Source organism: Falco punctatus, assembly GCF_963210335.1.
Source record: "Falco punctatus genome assembly, chromosome: 7".
Taxonomy (NCBI): domain Eukaryota; kingdom Metazoa; phylum Chordata; class Aves; order Falconiformes; family Falconidae; genus Falco; species Falco punctatus.
In genome coordinates, this window is record NC_137587.1 from 3,131,489 (window position 1) to 3,153,924 (window position 22,436).

The 22,436-nt window shown below is 41.4% G+C and overlaps 1 protein-coding gene across 1 annotated transcript in view; it reads left to right on the plus strand.

The window, feature by feature from the left end:
• The window catches only part of CSTPP1 (centriolar satellite-associated tubulin polyglutamylase complex regulator 1), an 85,056-nt gene that overhangs the window by 52,656 nt on the left and 9,964 nt on the right, over positions 1-22,436 (plus strand). The window contains exons 4-5 of the mRNA XM_080395782.1: positions 16,608-16,692; positions 22,138-22,223. Of these exons, the coding sequence (XP_080251908.1) occupies positions 16,608-16,692; positions 22,138-22,223 (171 nt within the window). The remainder of the gene's footprint in view (positions 1-16,607; positions 16,693-22,137; positions 22,224-22,436) is intronic.

Consider the following 22,436-nt stretch of genomic DNA (forward strand, 5'->3'; position numbering starts at 1 on the left):
AGTCTGAGTCAGACTGACAGTGCTTCTAGGATAATTGTTTCAGATGTAAAAATTTGTGGAAGGATAACGAAAGCACCTCTGCTGGCTGCAAGTACATTAGAATAACAGAGCAAAGCACACCACTGCAGACAGTCAGGAGACTAACATTCATCAAGGTGTTCGCCTGTATTTTATATTGAAGCTTCCCAAAACAAACAAAACCACTGAAAACATTCATCAAGCTACTACCAGCGGTTCCTTCGCCTTGACAGTACCAGCTCAACTGAGAGCAGGTTAGCCTGAGGATTCTTGCTCTTTACTAGGTAATGCTATCTCTTGCACTCATCTTCTGAGCGCATCCACTTGTATTAAAGTGCCTTTGTGTGGCAATACTTGAAAGCCTTTTTTCAGAATTCATTGTGCCCCATGTTTTTTGACTGAACTATTTATATTAAAACCATTTCTGCTTCCCTTGCCTGTTCTCTCCCTTCCCTGTTCTTCCCCCTCCTTTTTCCTGAGTAACTGTAGGGTGAGAAAAGAAGCAGTTTTGCATTTCAGTACAGTTAATGTAGCCAAGAGGTTTGTTCGTTGCCACTTTGTACTTTCAGGCAAACGAGAAAATTTAGATTAATAGGTTGTTTATTCTTTTGCGTGTTCCTCAAATCAAAGGCACTGGATTGCATTATTAAAGAAGTTTTATGTGGCAGGCTTGGAACTGTCCTCACTGAGCTGTACATGAAGAAAAATGACTGCTTTTCATCCCCCACTCATTATGCAAACTGGCACAGGAACACTGTTAAATGCAGTATCATGTACTATCGCTTAAAGACCTTCCTTCTGTACAGCTGATGTTGGGCTCCAGTTTCACAGGATGATCTGTCTTGGAACAGGCAAGGAAAACCCTAGAAACAGAAACACATATGTCCTTATATTTTAAAGATTTAAATATTAACCAGTTTAATAAAAAGAGGTTTTGTTTAGAACACTAGTGACTGTCTGTTTCACAGTGCTCTCAGATCTCTTAATTGGGGATTCTGTTCATTTGTTTCTCATCCATTCAGTTAGTAATAATGCACAATTAGGCTTTCAGCGATAATCTACCCAGCCAGATTAATGAGGAAAATACTCAACATTATTTTGAGACCGGACCCATAACTGAAGGATCTAGCTAGTGTTGGGTAGTGACTAAGTGCATGACTGTCCTGTGGATGTTCTGTACTGAATGGGCAATAGCATATCTCTGGGTCTTGATTATTACATTAGGTACTCTAATTCCCTTGGCATTCTGTGACAGAAGAGTCTCTCTTGACCCAAGGCTTTCTGCTTGGAAAGTGAAAAGTCTGGAGGGTGTAATTTAAGAGAAGAGGACAAGATTGTGCCTGTCTTATGTAAATAAGAGGAAGTAAGTTGTTTTACCTTATGGGTTCTACTTCAGCTTCAGGACAAGAAAGGCAAAATTGCACACTCAGCACTGCAATTCATCATCTTAAGAAATGGGAAGACCTCTGTTGTGTGCCACACACCAGCATCTCCAGGTGTACAGTGGGGAGTAAGCAGTGCCACAGTTACCAGACTGGGCAGACTGCTGAACTTGCCTTGTGTAATAGTAAATATTGTTCTTCTTCAGTCTCAGACCTGATGCAGGATGGAATAATTATGATTTTTCTCATTGCATGCTGGGTTCCTGATTTTGCAGTCCCTTTGTCTGAATTAGAACCCTCTTGTTGGTCTGTCTGGAACCTAGTTCCTGCACTTCCATCCTCTCTGAGTTACCAGGGCTAGGTTCTCAGTCTCCCTGGAGGAAAGGGTTTAAAGAAAACCTTTTCTGTAGGCTTGTTTATAAGACATACTGTCATCTTCCACCCGAGGATCATGCGGAGTTCCTCCAGCCACTTCCATATTTCACTCCTCTGTGCTAGTTTGCCTCTGTATCACAGATCACTGAGCTTTCCTTGACAAGTAACCATCCTCTTTTTCCAGTGGATCTTAACACCTCTTGGGGAAATGAGTGTGCTGGTGCTTTGGTTTTTCCAGGCTTTATTTTTTGGTTTGTTCTCAGTCTCTGCATAGGAGAGCAGTGGTATCGTTTCTGCCTGAAACATGCAAACGTACTCATGTCTTGTTACTGCTGTCCAAGATTTTCAGGGATAGTGTAATCTTTGTCTGGTCTTTTTGTAACTATTCAGTTTTCTGGATGGTTCATTTATGCCGTGTTTTCTATTCCCATGCAGGCCATGATAGCCAAGTTTGTAAAAGGATTATAGATCTCCATTTATAATGTTATGTATCAACTTTTAACCTGCTATAAAGTGCCTCAAACATGAATAATTACAGCACTGTATTCTTCTCCTATATTCCCAAGCAGGGGAGGAATTGTGACTGAATCCCAGACTTCCTATGTGCAGCTAGTGCTTTGATGAATGACAAATCTGTGACTCCACTGAACATTGACACTTTTTGCAGAAAATTATAAATATTTTTTATGTTTCTGCTTAATAATTCTAGATACTATTTCACCTGCTTAAATTTTACCCCTTCATTCACTGATATATTTTTTTTCCTTATAGCTTTTGGACATTATTGAGTCAGATGTGGCCATTTGCTGATATTATCACTAAATATTAATCCTTTTCATGTTGCCAACCAGAAGTATTCACACTTACAAAAATTAAAATACTGGAAAGATGAATAATAAATTATACTTGGTTTACAGATCATAAGTTATCTAGTCAAAACTGTTCTGACCCTATTCCTGTGTCGTATCTGAAGGCACATTATTGTAGCCACAAACTCCACTCCTGTATCTCCACATATTCCTGCTATACAAGGGAATTCTAGTAGTTGTATTATTTTCTTTTTTTTTCCTAATAGGTATAACAGAAAGTATTTTTGGTGCTTCTTTTTAATATTGAGAATAGTTAACATTTTTACTCAGACGTTGAAACTAGAATCTGATCTGTTTAGCACTGGAGAGCTTTCAAATCTACACTATTTGTGTAAAGTCTTTGAGTGATACAGCAGTTCAAAAAGGCAAGATCAGAAAAAAAGCTCATTAAATTCCCAAATAATTCACTGATTTGCTGTTTCAAATGTTAACTGCAAAGTGAGTAATGATGATCTTCCTTGTGCTGTGGCAGTGGGTGCAGAACTGTGTGTCCTTCATTCAGCCAAAGTCTGTTCTGGTCACAGCTGTGTATACAAAGCTGCAAGTGAAAATGAGATGCACACATAAAGACGCTCAGTCTATTTCCCTTTGCAGCTCTCATCTTTTCCTTACCAAACCCTAGAAAACATCCTCCTAAAAGGAAAGAGCAAAAGTAAATAGTGAGAAGATTTGTTTTTTCCCTTGATAAACATGTCATGTAAAGTGGCTTTCCAAACATACCCCATTTAGTGCAGATAATTTAGAAACCTTGAACTTCAGCATGGTTTGTTGCCCACCAGCATGGATCCTCAAAACCCCTGTTATTCCTGTCAGAGTTTCCAATTCAAGGAGCTGGTAAGTAAAATCTTGTTTTGGCATGTGGACCCAGGTTTTCAGGTCCAGAGAGTCACTTTATTTCTATAATAACTGAGAAGCTGTTTCTTGTAATTTGTATTTGTCTGCTGAACATCTCGGAGCTTTTTTGGAGATGGAATATTTTCTGCTTTCCTTTGGGATCCCCTATATGTTAATTATTTTATTTAATCTCGAATCTCTTAAGATCTAGCACTACTAGTTTCAGAGCTTTACTACTGCATGTAGGTGGGGACTTGGAACAGCAAAGCCTGAAACAGATCCAGACAGGAGATAACTCATGTGAAAGACAACTGGAAGGATGGATGTTACCTTTAAACGTGGCATGAAAGTGAGGGGAATATGAATTAATACATTTATACAGCATCCCTTTTTTACCATCCACTTTGCCTAGAGTACTACTAAAATGCAGCTACATCTGATATAATGAGTTTAGATACAGTTCTTTTGCCAGAAACACCAGGAAGCAATTTTTTTCCCAACAGGGTAGCAGTATTATAATTGCATGGAGCAAATAGGACCTCAGCTTTTAAGCTCTGCGTTGAAAGATCCAGCACATTTCCTTTGAGTCAAGAACATATGCTGAAATACGTTACATTTAAGTACTTCTTAAAGCTATATTGCTGTATGATTTGCACCATCTGATTTTCAGACTTGCTCCATAAGTCTCAACATCGAATGGGAAAAGAAGGGCAAATGTTGCAGCAAATAAAAGGAACATGTGTTTTGTAAGCCTTCAATAGCTGGAGATGCTTAAAGAGCAGCTTTCATCTTGACTCCCACTCTGAGGGTTTATCATACTTGCGTTTCCATGATGGGGTTTTTTTGCTGAACAGTCAGGATATTGTTGCATAGGAGACAAAAAAATGTAAGTGAAACCACAAAGCATACAGTTGTGTTAGAACAATGTAGCTGAGGCCCCAGCTGCTGGTAGAGGTTAATACAGTGTTATTCACTCTGGATGGCCCATCTCAGCGTTGTCATTAAATGGGTTAGTCGGCAGTAACGGTATTTGGGGTTTTAGGACTCCTGCCATCTTTTATTCCAAAGAAGGACAGTCCTATGTCTTTCAGAGGTTGTGTTTTGTTTCTTGATTGCATTGGCTTCTCAGTAGCCTACAACACAGCTGCAATCCATCCAGGAGCTTCCGCAAAATACGGATCGTGCTTCCTTTAGGAGAAATCACTCACGTGTCATATTTGGTCAGAATGATTTGCTCACTATACTAAGCTATCATCCCACCACTAATCAGTTAAGAGATATTCCTTTTTATTGCTTTTGCCATAAAGACCCTTGCAAAGATCCTGGAGAGCATGACCTCGTTATGAGGCTGAAAAAAGATTAAACAGCTGAACTCTATTTATTTTCAGTTTCTACAAGCCAGGATTACAGTATGGATTCATCTCTACATTTGTCCTCCAGTAGATGGACTTTTTTTCCCCCTCTAGAAAGCCCTGTGCAGCAGCAACAAGGAAGTGTCCTTTTTGTTTCTGCAACAGGAGTTGCTCTTTTGTCTAGTTTTTTACACTTCCTTGGTTACCATAATATATGCATACTACCCGTGTTGGGGCATAATGCTGGAAGATTTAGGGCATTTACTTGAACTTCCCTCCAGGAAAATGCTCTTAACTTTGTGGTTGGTGGTAGATGGTCCATGGAAGTGTATTATTGTAAAATAAGTGACATTTAAGTTAAACTTTGACAAAGATGCACGATGTCAATGAGAAACTTTCAGGATTAATGGTCATCTGAAGAGTTTAGGACTTGCAGGGCTGAAGCTGAAGGAATGTAAAAAAAAAAAAAAAAGCTTTGTTTCATGTTTTAGAAATTAATATCTGGGTTATATTCTTATAAAATGTGTAATTCTTCATGTGAAATAGAGAAAACTAACTTATTTCCTTCTCTCTCTTCTTCCCAATCTTTTTAAAGTCATTACGTTTTTTAGGACACACAGCTCACTAGGGTATTGTAGGAGTTAAAATCAAGAGACATTACAGAACCTTAGCCAAAAGCTTACCCTTAAAAGGGGTAGTTGGGTGCCTTGTTTCAGATTTCTGTTAGTGCATTCATGCTGTTCTGCATTCAGACCAGTTCTGTAGTGGTGGTCATTTATAATCATTAATCTAGCTCATTGATATTGTAATGGGCTCCAAACATTCTCTGTGGAGCTTACATGCTCCACTGCATTTCCTTCTAAATAACTAATGATGACTTCTTCAGTCTTGTAATTAACCAGATTACCTTCCTCCAGCCAGTTTTCTTATTGGTTTGAGGTTCGTTTTCTTCCTAAGTTTTTACACTCATTAAAGAGTCTCAGTATCAGTGTGTTTGAGAGCATTTTACATAACTGAACCACACTGCCCAAGCATGGGTCCAGATACTGCAATACATACTTTTATGAATAGAGGCTTTAACTGTTGACTCAGAGGCTCCTAAGAGCAACATCCTTTCTTTTTTGGACTGTTTTTCTCAGCATTATAATTTGTAGAAGAAAATCAGAGAAAACTAGCCAGCAGTCTGGGTGCTTGGGATTATACTGTGTAGCCTGTATATAAACATATGTATAAATCTGCCGTGCAGTAAAGTCCAAGAATGGCCAAGACTATGAATGGCTTTCAGTTCTTAGAAGATTCATGTTTAAGTCAGGTAGTCAAATTGTTCCAGATGAACACAAGTGCACAGAGAAAGATGTGCTAGACCATTCACTGCTTTGTGGATCCCAACCAGCTTCTGGAGTTTCAACCACAGTGAGTTGACTGCTTTGCGTAATTGCATATTGGTGTTGCTCTTGGTGGCATGTGGGATTCTCCGTTCTTCGCAAGACTGAAATTGTCTCTTTCATGATTGGGCTCATGGTGGACAAGTTTCAGAGAAGCAGCATCAGAGTGCCTGCTGTGGTGACAGCTGTTGGTGAAGGTGCAGTTAACCATTCAAAACTTTGCAGTGGATTATTGAAGAGTCTGTGTGGAGCAGGGGGAGACACACAAGGCCATCCTTAATTGTGATCTAGATTATGTTGAAATGTTTTGTCTCTATTCCATGAGGTGTTTGTAGCAACAGCACTGTTCCTTGAAAACCTTTTCCAAACCACCCATTGAAAAAGGAGAGTCCAAAACATTTGTTTCGTTCGTGGTTCTGAGAAAATTGTTGATCATTGCACTTCATGCTTTTACATGCCAAGTAAGTCTGAAGCACCTGGGAGATTCAAGGTGTTTGAAAATACATGATTCTACTGGAACTGGTTCACTGGAACCTTTCATTGGTGTTTCTTGGAAAGGTTGGGCAAGGAAGAAACTGGACGGCAAGGAGATCTTTGATCTTTGATCTTTGATTGCTACAGCAATCTGCAGCATTTCCATAGTTCATTGTATGTCCTTCTTAACCTCTACCTCCTTCTCTTTTTGAGCCAATGTCATAGCTTGCTTCTGCTCCCTGACCCTGCGTGTGTGACACAGATGAGCTGTCTGCCAGCTAACTGTATTTCCTGGGGCTCCCAAAACAGAAAGGAAAGACCTAACATTACCTGAAGACTGCGTGCCTCTCCCTGGCCACAGTCCCCTTACTGTCACTAGACCTTGTACATATCTGTAAGGTCCTGTGTTGCATGAGATGCAGCTGTGTACCACCTGCCCATTTACTCTGCCCGTCTTGTGATGTGTAGCTATGAATTCTTCAGTTGTTTTGAAGATCTTAAGCTTAATGACAACTTGTTTTCTTGAATAGAGGCTGATCCACATCTTGTCTAAAGGTTGCTGCTGCTGTTTGAGAGCTTGGGGAAATGCTGATGGTCCCCTCCAGTGAAGTGTTGCTGGCATTCCTGTACTTCACTCTTGAGATTGCTGTGGGTCCCGTTTCAAGTGGTTGAGCAGTCTGCCCCCCAGATGGCCAGAACTCCAACAGGAATGTTTGCTCCTTATTGTTTACAAGACCAATTAGCTCTGGCGTTGGATTGATTATTTTCTCAATGACTGACTGTGAACTCCTCAAAGTGGGGAAAAATCAATTGTTGAACAAGATAGAAGCAGTCTAAACCTATTAGTTCACCTATTGCTTGGAAGATCTGCTAGTTACATCTTTATTGACATTACAGTGAAAGGAAAACACGGTTTCATGGTTGACACATACAATGAATGTCAAACATCACAGCATTTCAGTTATAAATTACTCCCACTCTAAAACTGTACCTTACTTCTAGTTTTCTAGTTTATCTGTCTTAAGAGTCAGCCTTGTGTTGGTTTGGTTTGCTTTTGCTATGCCTGTATTTGGTAAATTAAAGTGCCTTTTGTTATCTGATGTCATTTCTCATGTAGCTGCCTACAGACCAAGGTTTACCAGGTGTGATCTCTGCTGTTCCACAGGCTTACAGTTACCCAAGAATATACAGCATATTTATAATCACACTTAACTTCAGATGTTAGGACATTCTTAAAATTTCTTACTTGGCTTTTTAATGCCTCTGAAACATAAGGGGAAGTCATACATTTTCATATTGTAGTCCACAAAACTAGCCTCTTTGTTTGCTTCAAGCCTATGTCCTTTGGAGAAGGCTAAATGTCCTTTTGGATCATACTCAATGAGCAGAGCATAGTTTTAGGATTGTATGTGCTTCCGAATATGCACAGAATTATCTTTGCAAATGTTAAAGAAAGCAGCTTGGAGAAAATGAGGTGTCCATGTAGTAAATAAAGTTTAAGCCAGTAGTTTAAGCCACTATTTGATTGCTGTAGTCAATAATGTACTGGAAAACTTGAACCAGTCTCTTTTGTTTGTCATCTTCTGTTTTCTTTTTTCTACTTCTGGAAATACTGACAGAAGTTGTGGCAGCTTCTCCTTTCTTAGTGTTTGCTGTTCTTGCACTTTGGGAACTCTGAATTCTTTAAGCTCCAACTTCATTCAAATTCCCATCCTACAGTTAAAGCAAGAAACTGAAGAGTTAACAATGTCTTCAGTGTTGCATTAGGTGTAGTGTTCAGGTTCCCAGAGTAGGTGGAAAGTCCAAACTTGAGTAATGTTTCAGGCTGTCTGTGGATTCAGGAATACCACACTGCGTCAGTTAAACTCTTCCACTATTGGAATATTTTCTTTACAACCATGAGAGCTGAGAACTTTTTTTATGTTTCTAATGAAAGTTCAAATTTTTCAGTTTGTGGATGTGCCATGCTAGCCACATAAGCACGCCAGATGATAGCCTTGGACAGTACCTTTGGCACAGCTCGTCCTCCCCCGAGTAACATTTCACTCAAAGCTGAAGTAACGCTGCCACATGAAATGTTTGATGCTGAAGGGTAATTATGGGGAATCTGAAAGGGACTAGAGGATGATTAGAGTTTGTATGAACAGCAAGATTCTGGATTTTGGAGATAGAATTGGAGCAGTTCTGTATAAATTCATTTTTTTGTTTTTGTTAATCTGGCAAGTGGTTTATTGATAAAAGGGCTCAAGATCAAAGAGCAGAAAAATAATCACCACCTAAAGGATTTTACTCTTTAAAAAAACCCTGTAGCTCATTCAAAAGACGGTGCTGCTGGAAGCTTGCCCATATTAGGCCCACTTTAAAGTTCATTTGAACTGTCCGGATTCTCTCTTCTTCATTCTTCACATCAGCTGCAGCTGAATCTTTTCCTTCTTACCCGAGTGCCTCAAAACCGGCTTTCGACCTCACCGCAGTGCTAATCCCCTCGAACCGCTCTCTCCGGCAGCACTCACGCAACAAATCTCTCTAGGTCAGTCTGCTTAGCTCTCCGCTGTATTTGTCCTGAGTCTGACACAGGTTGTTCCAGGCAAATCTCACTGTATCTCTGACACTCTTTTTCATATTATAAGCTGGGTCTTTTTACCTGTTGTCAACAGGAGTCACCTAACTCTGCTGTTTGCAGCCGTGCTCCTTTTGTAGAGCGTAAAAAAAATCTTGTTTGTGAAGACTGGGTGCCTGCAGCAGCGCCCTTACATCTGGCAGGATTTTGCTAGTACTCTCATAGGTCCGGAGAGGCAATCCAGGGTGCCGCCAGTGCTGCAGGTACGCTCCTGGAAGACACACACCCCACCCCACCCCGAGCCAAACTGGCAGCTCTGTGTGTTCTTCAGTTACCCCATCTGCTCTTGCTGTCTCGTGTCAGCCACGAGGTCTTCTGGGGTCCTTTCCTGAGGATGCCTGGGGATCCCTTCTGGGAGGACCTAAATTGTATCAGTGGAAAGAGTAGATGGGGTTTGTGGATAACCTGAACTCTCTGCCTGCTTGGAGATAGTAAGGATGCCAAAAGTTCTGTCTTAAAAAACTTTTTTAAAAAGTTCTGTCTTAAAAAAAGTGTGTCTAATAATAGAGTGTTCACAAACTGTCTTAGCAGGTGTGGTGCAAGTACACGCAGTAAAGCTGAACCTGCTTTTAATTAGTAGGATCATTAATCCTATGACAATGCCTTGCATACATCCTGGACTTTAAGAATTAAGACATCTTAAGCAGGGAATTACCTGAACCTATTTAACAGTTTATCCCTGCTGAGGAGGGGAGGTTCAGCTCTCCTTCTCCACCTTCTCTCTTCCCTACACCCGCCCGTGCTCTTCCACAGCTTGCTTTGCCTGAGCTTCATCAGGTATTTCTAAGAGCGAGTGCAATTCGCTAGCCCAGGGAAAAAGTTGAATTTTCTCAGCAGGGGCCTATGAGTGCCAGAGCTGGGACAAGGGGTGGTTCAGAACCATGCGGCCAGCAGCAAGCGAGGGGACAGGAAAGAAGAGAGAGAGGAGTGAGACCTGCCCCTTTCAGCAGGAGTAAAGTTTTAGATTGGCTTAGCTGCTGGTTGAATTTAACCGTCAGGAACGCAGAGGTAAAACATCCACTTACTAAAACTAAGAAAAAAAATAATTTTTTTGTTAGTATCTAATGGGATAGAGCCAGCCGTTGGTACAAAGCCACATAGTCTTTTAAAGCCGCTTATGTCCAAGACTCCATGTAAAGCACAGATTCTTATCTTGAGCCATGAAACAGATTTGACCATTACCCTCTTTAAGCTGTTCATTAGAAAACCTTCATTTAAAAAATGAAGTTGGTTTTCAGGTAACCTGGCCGAAATCTTCGGCTTCTAGTGCATTTTCCTGTCACTTAAAAGTAACAAGTGGGTGTGTCTCAGTTTTCTTCTGATTTTCCTCCATTCTTAGGACTGTTTTCTAACGACTGTGGGAGCTCTATGTGCACTTCAAGAGCAGAATGAATCCTGCTGTACACATCTTACGTGAACATGCTTATACAACTTCAGGGGAAAGTGTGCGAGTGTTTATTCCTTATTGCTTAGTTTACCTTTATTTAACCTTCCTTCTCAGATTTGTGGCGGTAATTATGTGACCTGCTGTTTTGGTTTTTGTTTGTTTGAAAAATAAGGAAAATCCATTTTAAAAATTAGACAAATGCACATTCTGGCTCTTGTTTCTGTTTATCTTATATCTCTTCTTGTCAGTTGCAAAAGCAATTTAGTCAAAGAAACAGCCCTTGAATGTTTTTATTTTGTTTCAAATTCTTATTTAAACAATGATTCTCTCAAGTACCAGGAACAGATCTTTTTCATGATAGGTCATAGAATCTCAATGCAAAATTCTATAAAAGATTAATTGAAAAGTAAGAATTATTATTTGAATTTTTCTTAGCAGAAAGCGTTACGAGTAAGACGTGTTTTTTACACAGCTGTATATCGCTGTTTAGGTCCTATGCATGCATTAATTTTCCTAGAATTCTTGGGTTTCTGTTTGTTATTAGCGCTAGGTAGATGGAAGAAATTGGGCTCTAGGTATCTTGTGAACAAGGCATGTGCAGAACATAGACTATTAGCCAGGTGCGAGTTGTGAGGTTGCAGTGTTACCAATACTCATGTTTATATTCAGTTTTTTGTAAAATCGAAGCTCCTACAGACAGCACAAGAACATATAGACTTTGATTTTTAGGGGCTTTGGTTTGGTTTTGTTCTTTTCTACAAGATCGCAAGCTGGCACAGATATAGAATATCCTAAGGATGTGATACTTACTTATACCAGAAACCTCAAAAAACTAAAGGCCAGGAAAGACTTTCCCAACACTTAAAAAGTATTATTTCTTAGGCTGTTCTCTGTTATATTTCCAGGAGACTGATTTACAGCTTTATGACTTTATGGCTCTTGAATGACTTCATGACTGCGGTAGAAAAGCAACCTGTGGAAAGTGTGTGTCCTACCATAATCCAAAGGGGAAGGCTACATTGCCCAGGGCTCCAGCCTGCTTGGATAGTGGTTCTACATAAATGGTGATGGGAAGAGGGAACTCTGATGTATATTCATCAAAGCAATCCTTGTGTTTCTGGGAAGCTACTAATGTGACTTTTTGGGGCAGATTTCATACACCATCTGCAGTAAATATTGTCCTACTGCTTTGGGCATATTTATAGCTGTCTCAGTGTTGTGACAGCATTGTAGATAGCTACTTCTTGTGCCAAAAGCAGCCTAGATACAGCAGCAATGTCTACAATTCAGGCTAAGTCCTAAATATTTATTGGCTTCCTGAGTAGATTTTACACCTTCACTGAGCTCCAGGCTTCTGTGGCTAGGCTGCTGTCAGTATGAAAGATAACTAGTTTAAAGATAGCTCAGGTGTGTCTTCACCTCACTACACTGACAATAGCATAAAGGCATCACTTAGCGTTCTTGGAGTTTGCATCACTTTGGGTCAGGTGCTATCTGTCAGCCACGTACCAAACAGAAACAAAGCTGGTAAAAACAATACACGTTTTAAAAGTCAGGGAAATAGGAAGCACCTGCCTTTGTGTTTCTTGAAGGTAGGCCATTTTTATCCAGAAAGTGGTGTTTGTTTTCTAAGACTGTACCGCATGGACAAACTTCCTTCTCCACTATGTCTCTGAAACGTGAGTAAGAGTCAGCCTCAGGCACTGAAAATAAACTACTCGAGACAGCGAGATCTGTAGGGAAGAGTCAGGATTTTGCTAGTGGCATGGCAGCAGCAGCAGCAGTGCAGGCTGGACAGGAGTTTGAAGAACAGTACAGTAAAAATTTATGGGTGAATGGTGAATGAGCTGCTCTGTGCAACTCTAGCCATGCCACTTTACTTTTCTGTACTTATTTCTGCTTACTTTTGTACTTATTCTATTAAGCCTCCCAGCTCCTTCTTAGTGTACTGCTGTTTTAGAATCACTTTGGAATTTGTTATTGGCTGCTTCGAAGTACAAGAGCAGAGTGTTGTGTTCAGCTGTAAAGGGACACAGTTAACATGCAGATTGCAATCTCTCTCCATCCTTAGGCACGTGGTATGACCAAGTTTGTTCCACAGCAAGAGCATGGTGGAGCGTGCATAGCTCACTGCCCTGTGCTGTGGGGTCAGATTTAAACTCTCCGTGATTTGCTTCATTTGTTAGTGGAACTTGAGATACAGTAATTTGTGGTAGCAACCAAAGTAGCAGTTGTGGATTCCAGTTTTCACTCATTCTGACTGGTACCTTCCTTCTTTTCTTTCTTTCTTCATCATGCAGCATTGAACACTATTTACTCAGCTGTGGCCTGGAGACAGGAAGGAGCAATGTGGTCATGCACCAAAACTGCCCTTGTTTATTCCAAGCGGCTCTTGGCAGACAATATGGTGCATGGGCAAATGTAATTTTCTGCATGGTCTTCACTGACCTTGCCGTAGGGAATAGGAAAACAGTCATCGCAGCAAACTGCAGATACCTCCTAAGGTCTGTGGTGATCCCCCTTCCTGTGTAATAGGTACTCATCTGTAGTCTGAGAAATTGATATGATTTATTGGTCAGGCGCCTGGGGTGTCTACAGGCTGAGTTGTGTTACAGCCTAAAAGAGGCTGCCTGTGTACATCAGTGACTCCTTTGGTGCCGTTACTCCAGGCACAGAAGCAAAGGGCTTCTTTAGAGAAGGAACTTCCCTGCTTCAGCTTTGTGTTTAGTTCCCATCTAAATAGACCATGTGCTCAAAGGCTGCAACTGTAATTAATTCCACTTTTATTGACAATGAACTTCACCCTCTGCTGCGCTGGTTGCAGCGGATCTCTGCAACCCTTTCCCAAAGTCTTTTTGAGCAGACTTCTGCTTTTGCCCTGTGTTGTTTTGTTTTGTGGTGGAGGAGTAAGGATGATGCTGTGACTTGGTGTGAAGAGGGAGGAGAAAAAGACAGTGTAAACTATTATCAGTTTTAAAAGTATGTTATTTCCAGCAAGTGAGAGATCTCTATTTATGCCTCAAAACTAATGTTGCGCAGAGCCCAGTTACCATTTCAAGCTGCTTTTGTCCAGCAACCTGACAGGGACTGCGAACAAAGTGCAGCTTTCTCAGGAAACCTCACCCTCCAAAAAACCCTTAAACTCCCTCACCTTCAGGGGGAGAAAAAATTCAGAATTAATGAAAAGGGGCTTCGCTGGTGAAAGTGGGCAGACTATCCTCCTAGAGCCTTGTCTGTTCTGAATGCATGAGGGATGCTTTGTACACTGCTGGGCACCACACTTGGAAAATCTGAAGGAGATCAAAGCAGAGCAACAGATATGACTGAGCTAGGGAGGGAGGGATGCAGAGGGTAAGATAAACAGATTTATCTTTAAATAAATATAATTATCAGCTAAATAGATTTAGTAAGATACTGTATGAAGAAAGGGCTCTTGCTCGCCATTATCTTTTCCTTTCACTTGTTAAGAGATAATTAGAATAACAAGAGGTGTAAGGATGCATAAACAGAAACTTGAATTTAAGCAAATAAAAAATGTAAATTGAGTATTGCATAAAGCTTCCAAATGGTGTGACTCCTTCAGACCAACATGTAGACTTTTTAGACAAAGATTTATGCCCATTATTCAAAGCTAGATTTAGAAGGCTTTGAGGAGTAGTTGTAAGAGGTCCGTGCTTCAATTATGAGAAAATGTCTCTTTCAAGAGCCTTTTTATGCCCAGTTTCTCTGTTTTCCTGTAGCCTGCTTCCTATGCTGAGCCTGTTGAAGTTGATTTTATGAAATTTGCCTATACCCTACCCTATTTGATAGTTTTCTTAAGAACTTAGGACCAAAACCTCTTGTTATAAATGACTGTGGATCTAACAAAATAACAGAGAAGAAAATTTTCTCTCTTCTATGTAGTATCATGCAAGAGAAATAGTGAGCTGAAGATTCAGTTAAAAATACGCATTTTCCTGGGACTTTTTCAGTAATACCTTTTTGCAGTTATACATGAAACTTGGTGATACCTTCCTTGATGACATTCCAGGAACTGATGAGCTAATATTGCAGAAGACCCCACCATTCCACTGGATACCATCATAACACACCGTACCCAATCTCATATATACACTTGCTGAAGGACCAAGGTAGTATCTGCAATAGAGAGCAGTCTCTGATTTATGTTTTAGTAAGAAATGACAGTACAGAAAATTTACAGTGCCCTCCATATTCTCCCAGACATTTGTAATTTCAGTGCAGCCACAGAAATTGAATTCAGCTCAGCATTCCAGCTTTGGAAGAAGCGAGATTCCGATGTGTTTATCCCTACAGTAGGATGGGTTGCACAAATCTCTGCAATGGTATTGTAGTTCTGCACAGGCTGGGCCTTCCTTGCATTAGAGCAGATTTCTGATGGCAGAGTTGGCTTTTCCAGACAGAGCAAAATCACCTTTTCATAACATGACCCTAAACCTAAGGTGCTTCATTAGGTGGAATGTCCTCCCAAGAGCAGTGCAAAATATAGGACTCTAGAGAGCGTCTATAATGGATGCCTGACAACAGTGTTTTTCAGCTATAGGGTTTCCTGAACTGAAGAGAAACACAGTAGCGCTCTCCTCTCTTTCTTCTGCTTCCCTGGCTAATAATGTAGGTAAAGGAAAAGTCTATAGCTTGATTTTGGTGACAGTTTTCCTGCAATATTTCTTTAGTCAGCATTGAAAATACTAATTTAACTGGGTTGGGTGTTGCAGTGAAATGTCCCTTTGATACTGCATACCTACCTCTTGAAACATCTGACAAAGGTGTAGCATTTTCCCTTTCTCTTGCTTTTATTGAACTGCCAGGCTTTGAGGAGGAGTTCTTTAAAGAAGTTGTAACTATCATCTGGGACAAGGTTGGTTAGATGTAATCCTAAGGAAGGCTAAGATGTGTCTGTAGCAAAAGAACTCATGCCACCTCAGCCCCAGTGCCTGTGCCCTTTGGATCCCCTCCCTGCCTACTGCTTGGCTCTACTTCCACCCCTGGCTCTATCTTCCATACTTTGCATTCTTCTGTATATAGAAGTACTGCAAAATTGCTGCTGTTCAGCTAGTCCTCTCCTTAACTCCAGTCCACAGCCTTTTGGATTGTGAACATACAATCATGTAGGGCTTTTTGACATCACTATGTTTCCATTCCCTTGGGGTCCTATAAGCTTCCCTAAGAGTCACCTCTTTTAGACTCTTTCTGCTGAACCACAGAAGCCTTTCTTGACCAGTCTTTTGCAAAGCTGTTCTCTAAACCATGAATCATTTGATTGGGGTTTTTGTGTTTTTTGGATCTTCGTTCTGTGCTTCCTATAATACAGTGACCAGATTTGTACACATTATTCCAAAAGAGACCATCCAGCTGCCTTACCAAATGCCGAAGTAATAACATCTGTGGTTTATACTGTGTAGCCTTCCATACACAACCCAAAAACCTTGTTTGCCTTTGTTACAGCTGCCAGATGTTCTGCGGATGGTTTTCAGGCGTATTGTGGAGAATGTCACCATGCCAGTGAATTTCAGCAAATTTAAGCAACTTTGAAATGATTCCTTCTTCCACATGGTTATATTCAAGTCAAACCAAACTCTGTTCTTACTTAAAACTGCCCTGTTTTGGTTACCTTGTTTTCACACGGAATCACTACCTGTTAACAGTTTCTCTGCAGGAGCCTCTTCAGTGGAATTTCCCCTTTATCAGGCCTCTTTCTGATTGTCTTTGCTGGAAACTCCATCTGAAGAGCCCAGCTCTGAGGGCCTAGGGAGCAGTTAAATTGTCATTAGCACCCAGTCTACTCAAATTGAGAGTCGAAGGGAATATGAGGCTTTTTTTCCTGGAAAGGAAGCAAGGGGAGGGAACAGCCTGTAAAAAGAATTATGATGTTCTCACCTCTCTTTCCCTGCAGATTTGCTGACAGCACAGGAATACCACTGCTTGCTGCAGCTGCTCTGCCCCGACTTCCCAATGGAACTCACTCAGAAAGCAGCAAGGTGGGTCCTCATTCTCTCTTTTTTAAGGCAAGATGAGTCCTACGCGCAGGGGCTTAGGAACTACATCTGTGGGTAAAGGTATGGACAGGGACCTTCACCTTTTAAGCTTTTGGTGAAAAGACATACCATATTTTAAGGTTAAGAACAGGGTGTTTTTCTAGCAATGAGAGTGTATATTTAAGGTATACAGAGACTGAAATATCAGTGCAGAAGGTTGCTGCTGGCTCTATGTTCAGAAGGGGAGTTGCATATAGAAGAGTGTTAGCCAATGTGTTTTTAACTGACATGATTTTGAACTCCATTTCAAATACTCTTTACCATCTTTAAAAGGTGTTACCTCTCAACCCAGCTTCCTATGGTTGGTCACGTTTAAAAGCTACTAACCTCTGAAGGATTGCCAGTGTTTTAAAGTACGTTAGCTGCAAACATGGTAGCTAATCTGTTTGAAATTTTATTTTAATCTAGACAGGGCTTAAAGCAGATAGATGGCTCAGGGCACTGATAGTGTGATACGGAGTTTTTTACTGTTAGTGCTTGCTGGTTCCAGTCCAGCCCAGGCAGTTGATTATTAACTATCTGATAGTGAAAATGTAATAAGGTATATGCATCTGTTGGGGTGGGGGGTCAGTTCAGATCTCAGTAGGAGTGCTCACCCTACACACACACCCCACATATAATCACAGCAAGTTTACTGATTAAATGCTCTTGTTCCTAGCCATCTCAGCAGAGGGGGCATGGAAATTTAACTTTATTCACGGACTCAGATACGACATTTGGAAACAGGGTCCAGGCACATCGTCAGGATTAGCTGCTGCCTATGTTGCTCATGGCCTAAATATTGGAAAGGTGCTCATTTTCTATTTGTCATTCTGTTACCTTTCTTTAGCATCAGAGTCCCGTGAAAATTATATTAAAAAAAGAAAATGAAAAAAAGAAGTGTTCTACATCTACTAGTGCTTCCACTTGGCTGATTCTCTGAATTCTTTCCTGGCTTCTGCGTGCTGCTATCTGAATTGAACTGCAGTTAAAACCGTGTTGGGTCAAGTAAAACTAAAAGTCGAGCACCACTTTTCCCTCTAGCTCATCACTGGGCCTTTGGGGCTCTGCAGAGTACAGTTGCTTGGCCTCCAGTGCCAGACTACAAAAGAATGCTAACCCTGTAGCAGGGATATATTGCTGCTTCCTTTCATGGAGGTACACCAGCACCAGTCCCGTGCACTGGTGTGTATTTCATAGGGCTCCAGCTGAGCTGAGCAGGAATTTGTGATGGTGCATGAAAGGAGACTTCAGCGTATCTACACATGTTATGATGTTTGTGTCAAGGAATTTAATCCACAAGGCTGTTGTAAACTAGAGGCCCCATTCAGGGGCCTGCTGCACTGTAGTGTGTGTGTGCTGTAGAGACAGACAAGCCAGCTTTGGGAGCAGGTGTTGGAGAGAAATGAGATCTCTGTCAGAGGCACCCAGGCTCAGGTGGGGATGACCTCACTCCTACTTTTGGCTGGCTAGAGATTTCCTTGCACGTTGCTATTATTCTGTTACAAGCTAATCTAGTTGAACAATTTTAATTAAAACTCGTCATATTGCTAAACCATCTTTTTCCTTCCAATTGTTGCTCACTCTCTTGTCCTTTTTCTGGTCTACACTTCCCATTGTCCTCCTTGGTCTCTGCCAGTTAGAAAGGTGAACTCTGCAGGCTGTCTTCCAGCACCAGTTGACTGAGTCCTTGCAAAAAGGATGAATGTTACATGCAAACTTACTGACATTGTTCCTCCTACAGTCTGCACACCCCCAGCGGTTTTGTTACTAATTTGCTTGGGAAAGGAATTGAAGTAGCGGCAGGAGCAGCCACAGCAATCACTGATACAGCCAGGACCTGTGTAATTATTGGTGCTCTTGGGAAGAGAGCAGTTGCAGTCTCAGTGCTGCATGACTGAGATGATCTCGCAGCATGGTGTACTCCACTCATCCAGGAGCTGTTGCTATGCACTGATAACAAACACTGGGAGTAAGATCGGGAAATGTCAGAGCAGAAGAGCAGAGGCTACGACAATATAGGTTTTATTTGTAAGACACCAGAGTGCTCCATTTTTCTGTTACTGGTGCTACACAAATGCAGAAGTCATCCCCAAAAAAGAACCAGGCTTTGAGGTTTCTTGGGTGTTTTTTTCTTCAAAGGGTTATAGCCATTAGCAGATTGAAGATTTTGCTCTACCTTTGATCTTCAGAGACACCTTTTGGCTTTCTGAATCTTGAAATTGCAGAAGGACAGAAAATTACGGGAATTTTCTGGTTTGATGCCACGATTTCAAGATCTGTGCCTGAGCACTGACTTTTCTCTTGTGATAGAAACACAAGGAATTTGCTGCCTGCGTTTGAGTAGCGAGAGCGGAGTAGTTCACAGCTCCTATGCTGTTTTACGTGGTATGGGACCTCATGTTGCACTGATCAGTGCTAATGGAAATGGGGCTTCCAAGTCTGTACCCCAGTTGTTAAAAAGATTGCCTGACAGTGCAGATCTTACCCTTTTTGTACATTCCGCTTATTTTTGCCTCCATATACCAGTAAACAAACCAAGTCCCTGAAGACTCATTTGAGCCAGCCTGGCCTTAAGACAGATTGTGTCGGTTAGCCTTTAATGGTAGCAGAGAACAGTAAAAGCCCTTTCAGCTTGCCTGGTCTAGAGTTTGTCCTGGGGACATCCTGTTTAGTCTGGGTTTCTGAGATTTTAACCGCAATCGGTAGATTGTAAAGTTTCCCCATTGGCACAGTAGCAAGGCTTTCCTGCCTGCCAAACCTACTTGGACCCTGAAAGACCACTACAGCCTTCACCTCAAGTGTAGGCATCTTTCTTCAGTCCTTTCCAAAGTTTCTCCTTGATTTTCATTAATCATCGAGTGCCGACAACTAACTTCGTAAATATATCTGTGCCCCTGAGGTTTGAAGTCTAATTTAGGCAAGAAAGAATTAATATAGAACTCCTTGAAATATCAGCTACCCGACCAACTGTTCTGAGTTCAAGTTCAGACTTTCAGATTTTGTCCTCAATTGTGATCCTGCTGTCTGGGTTACAGTCCCTGGCTAGGATTTTCTCCTTGCCAGATATTTCAGGGAAGAGGTGCTGATACGTTGCATATGATGCTCTCCCAGCTTCCCTGACTGCTCGGTCAGCTGGCTATGTGGGGGAATAGCCAGCTGCAGTCAATCTCCTCATAAATGATAGTATTGGATTTAAAGACTTCTCAATATTTCCGGAGTGTAGACTCCTGGGCCAAGTGGAGTCAGTAACCCAGCACCAGAGTGCACCTGCTTCTATTTAGACACTCCTCTGTCACATATGTGCCATACAGTCTTCCCTAGAGGCTCCTCGCTGTCTTTACAGCAAGAAATGTCCAGCAAATTCTCAGAACCTCTGCCTGCTTCCTCATGCTCTCCTCTGAGTAAGAAACTGGGACTTGGTGCTGCAGGGCACAGCCATTGACCATGGCTTTAGACTTAACAAGTGAAATGAGTTGATTGTCACAAAGGTGATGTAATATTGTCTTTCTGCCTAACAGATACGTAAAAAACCTCTCCACTGTTCTCCTGCATCTCCAGGATGGAGAAATGCACTGGAAAAAGCTTCAGAGCTTATGTTTGAGGGTATCTGGGAGACAGACCGTCATTTCAAAGGAGGGAGTGCAGCTCCTCAGCGATGTGGCCCATCGTGTTTCCAGAGTTTAAATAGTGGTTGGAAACACCAGTGGCTGAGCAGTATTGCCTGAGAGATGAGGATGTTCTGTCTGCCAGCTTCAAAGCCATTTCCTTGATGTGGCCACTGACGATCTCAGTAACATGCTTATTAGTGAGAATTAAGAACTGAAGCTACTGCTTCTTTAGACAGAAGGAGGAGGAGGAGGCTTCTGGAACATAATAAATAAATCAGAAGCACTTTGACATCTTCAAAGGGTTTTGTTTTAAATACTGGCTTTTCTCCTGGGGACCCTCTTAGCCTCAGTCTTTCTTCTTTGAGATAATTAATTCAAGCTGCTCTACATGTTTGATTTTGCCACAGTGAACAGAACTGGTCTGAGTGGCAGGGAAGTCTTGCAAGATCCTGTAACTCTTCTAGGTCAGCCTCCCACACAGCTGCCTGGAGTCTTTTACGTGACGCGGAAGAGTGTTTCCCCAGCGGTGTGTTTAGACCATTGATGCTGCAGGAGTTGGTCTGTGGATTGTAGTTGGCTCCATTTTCAAAAGGGTCCTACTAGATGACCTGTACTTTGGCTATAATGAACTGGTTATCTTTCTCATATGGCATGATATGCCAGATACTGACTGTATAGGATCACTAGACCTACACACAGCTGAAAAGAAGCACCAGCTACCTTTCTTTAGCATCATTCAAATACTTTGTTTTTTTCCCATCACAGTGGAGTGTTTCCTTCTGTTTTCCAGTCTGAGCTGTCATTGATCAGCCCCAGTTTGATTTTCCCCAGTTGAGAGACTGACCTTTCCATCCTTATGTAGTAGCAGTGACCACAGCATTGTTTTTATATTTATTTTTATGTCTTTGCCCAAACTTACTTCTGAAATCCAGAGTTTTGTCCTGAAATGAGTTGGACTTTGCCATCACTCATACTTCATCTTTATGGCCTCGATCGATAACTTTCCATATTCATGAAGTATGCTTCACAATAGGGATGCACGTAGCTCCCTGCATGCACCTGGGGCTTAGCAAAGAGAAAGAAGATATTGTCCCTGGCCCAAGAAGTCTTCAGTTTCTGTGAAATTTGACCTGATAGTCAAATGATAAACCTGATAGATAAGAAAAGAGACCGATTCATTCATCAGGAAGGGAGGATAGGCTGTTCACAGTGTGTAATTAGAAAGCTGGTTGTTGGTGCAATGTTATTGCCTACATAGTCAGGTGGAGTTTGCATATAGATTGAGAATTAACTGTTGTTATCCTTACGAATCTGAAAATACAGAGTTTGATGAACTCTAGTATGGAGCGGAACAGCATCAGTCTCATTCCACTTACGCCAGTTTAATACTTGTTTAACTGTCTTGTCTATAGCAGTTATTCTTTGTATAGCTGTGTGAACCAGCCATGCAGTTTTTATGCAAGTGTTCATTCCATCGTGTCCATCACGCTTTGAATGCTTGACATCCATGTCACACTACTCTGTTCACACTGTAGCTGAAGTATGTGATAGCATGGACATTCAGGATCCTGTCCTCGCTGCAGGTTCTTAAGCTGCCTTCATTTGATATTAGGGTGGCCACATCCATGCAGCAGCGGGTGTTCCATTTCTCTCTCCTAACCTCTCATACTGGGCCAAGGCACTAGCAATCCTCAGGTGCACGTAGCTCCCTAGCTGTACTTTCTCTAGATCTGGGGTTCCTGGTTACAGACTTTAGTTCTTTTGTAGTTGCTAAACTGTTTCTCTCATCTTATCGCAGGATTGTGCTGATGGACGATGCTATGGATTGCCTGATGTCTTTTTCCGATTTCCTCTTTGCTTTCCAGATCCAGTTCTACTACTCAGGTAAATGCTGGGCAGCTGCTGACTTCACCCACTAGCATAGCATTACAACTGTACAGCTTCCCAGTCTCTGCACTTGTTTGAAACTTGTAAGGATATGGTTTCTCACAGAAAATTTATAGATAATGAAATCCACTGGTGTGAGGCATCACTGATGCCAAGAGATTAGGAGGCTTCGTAAGGATGTTCCAAAGCTTTGAGAATAACAAGATACCT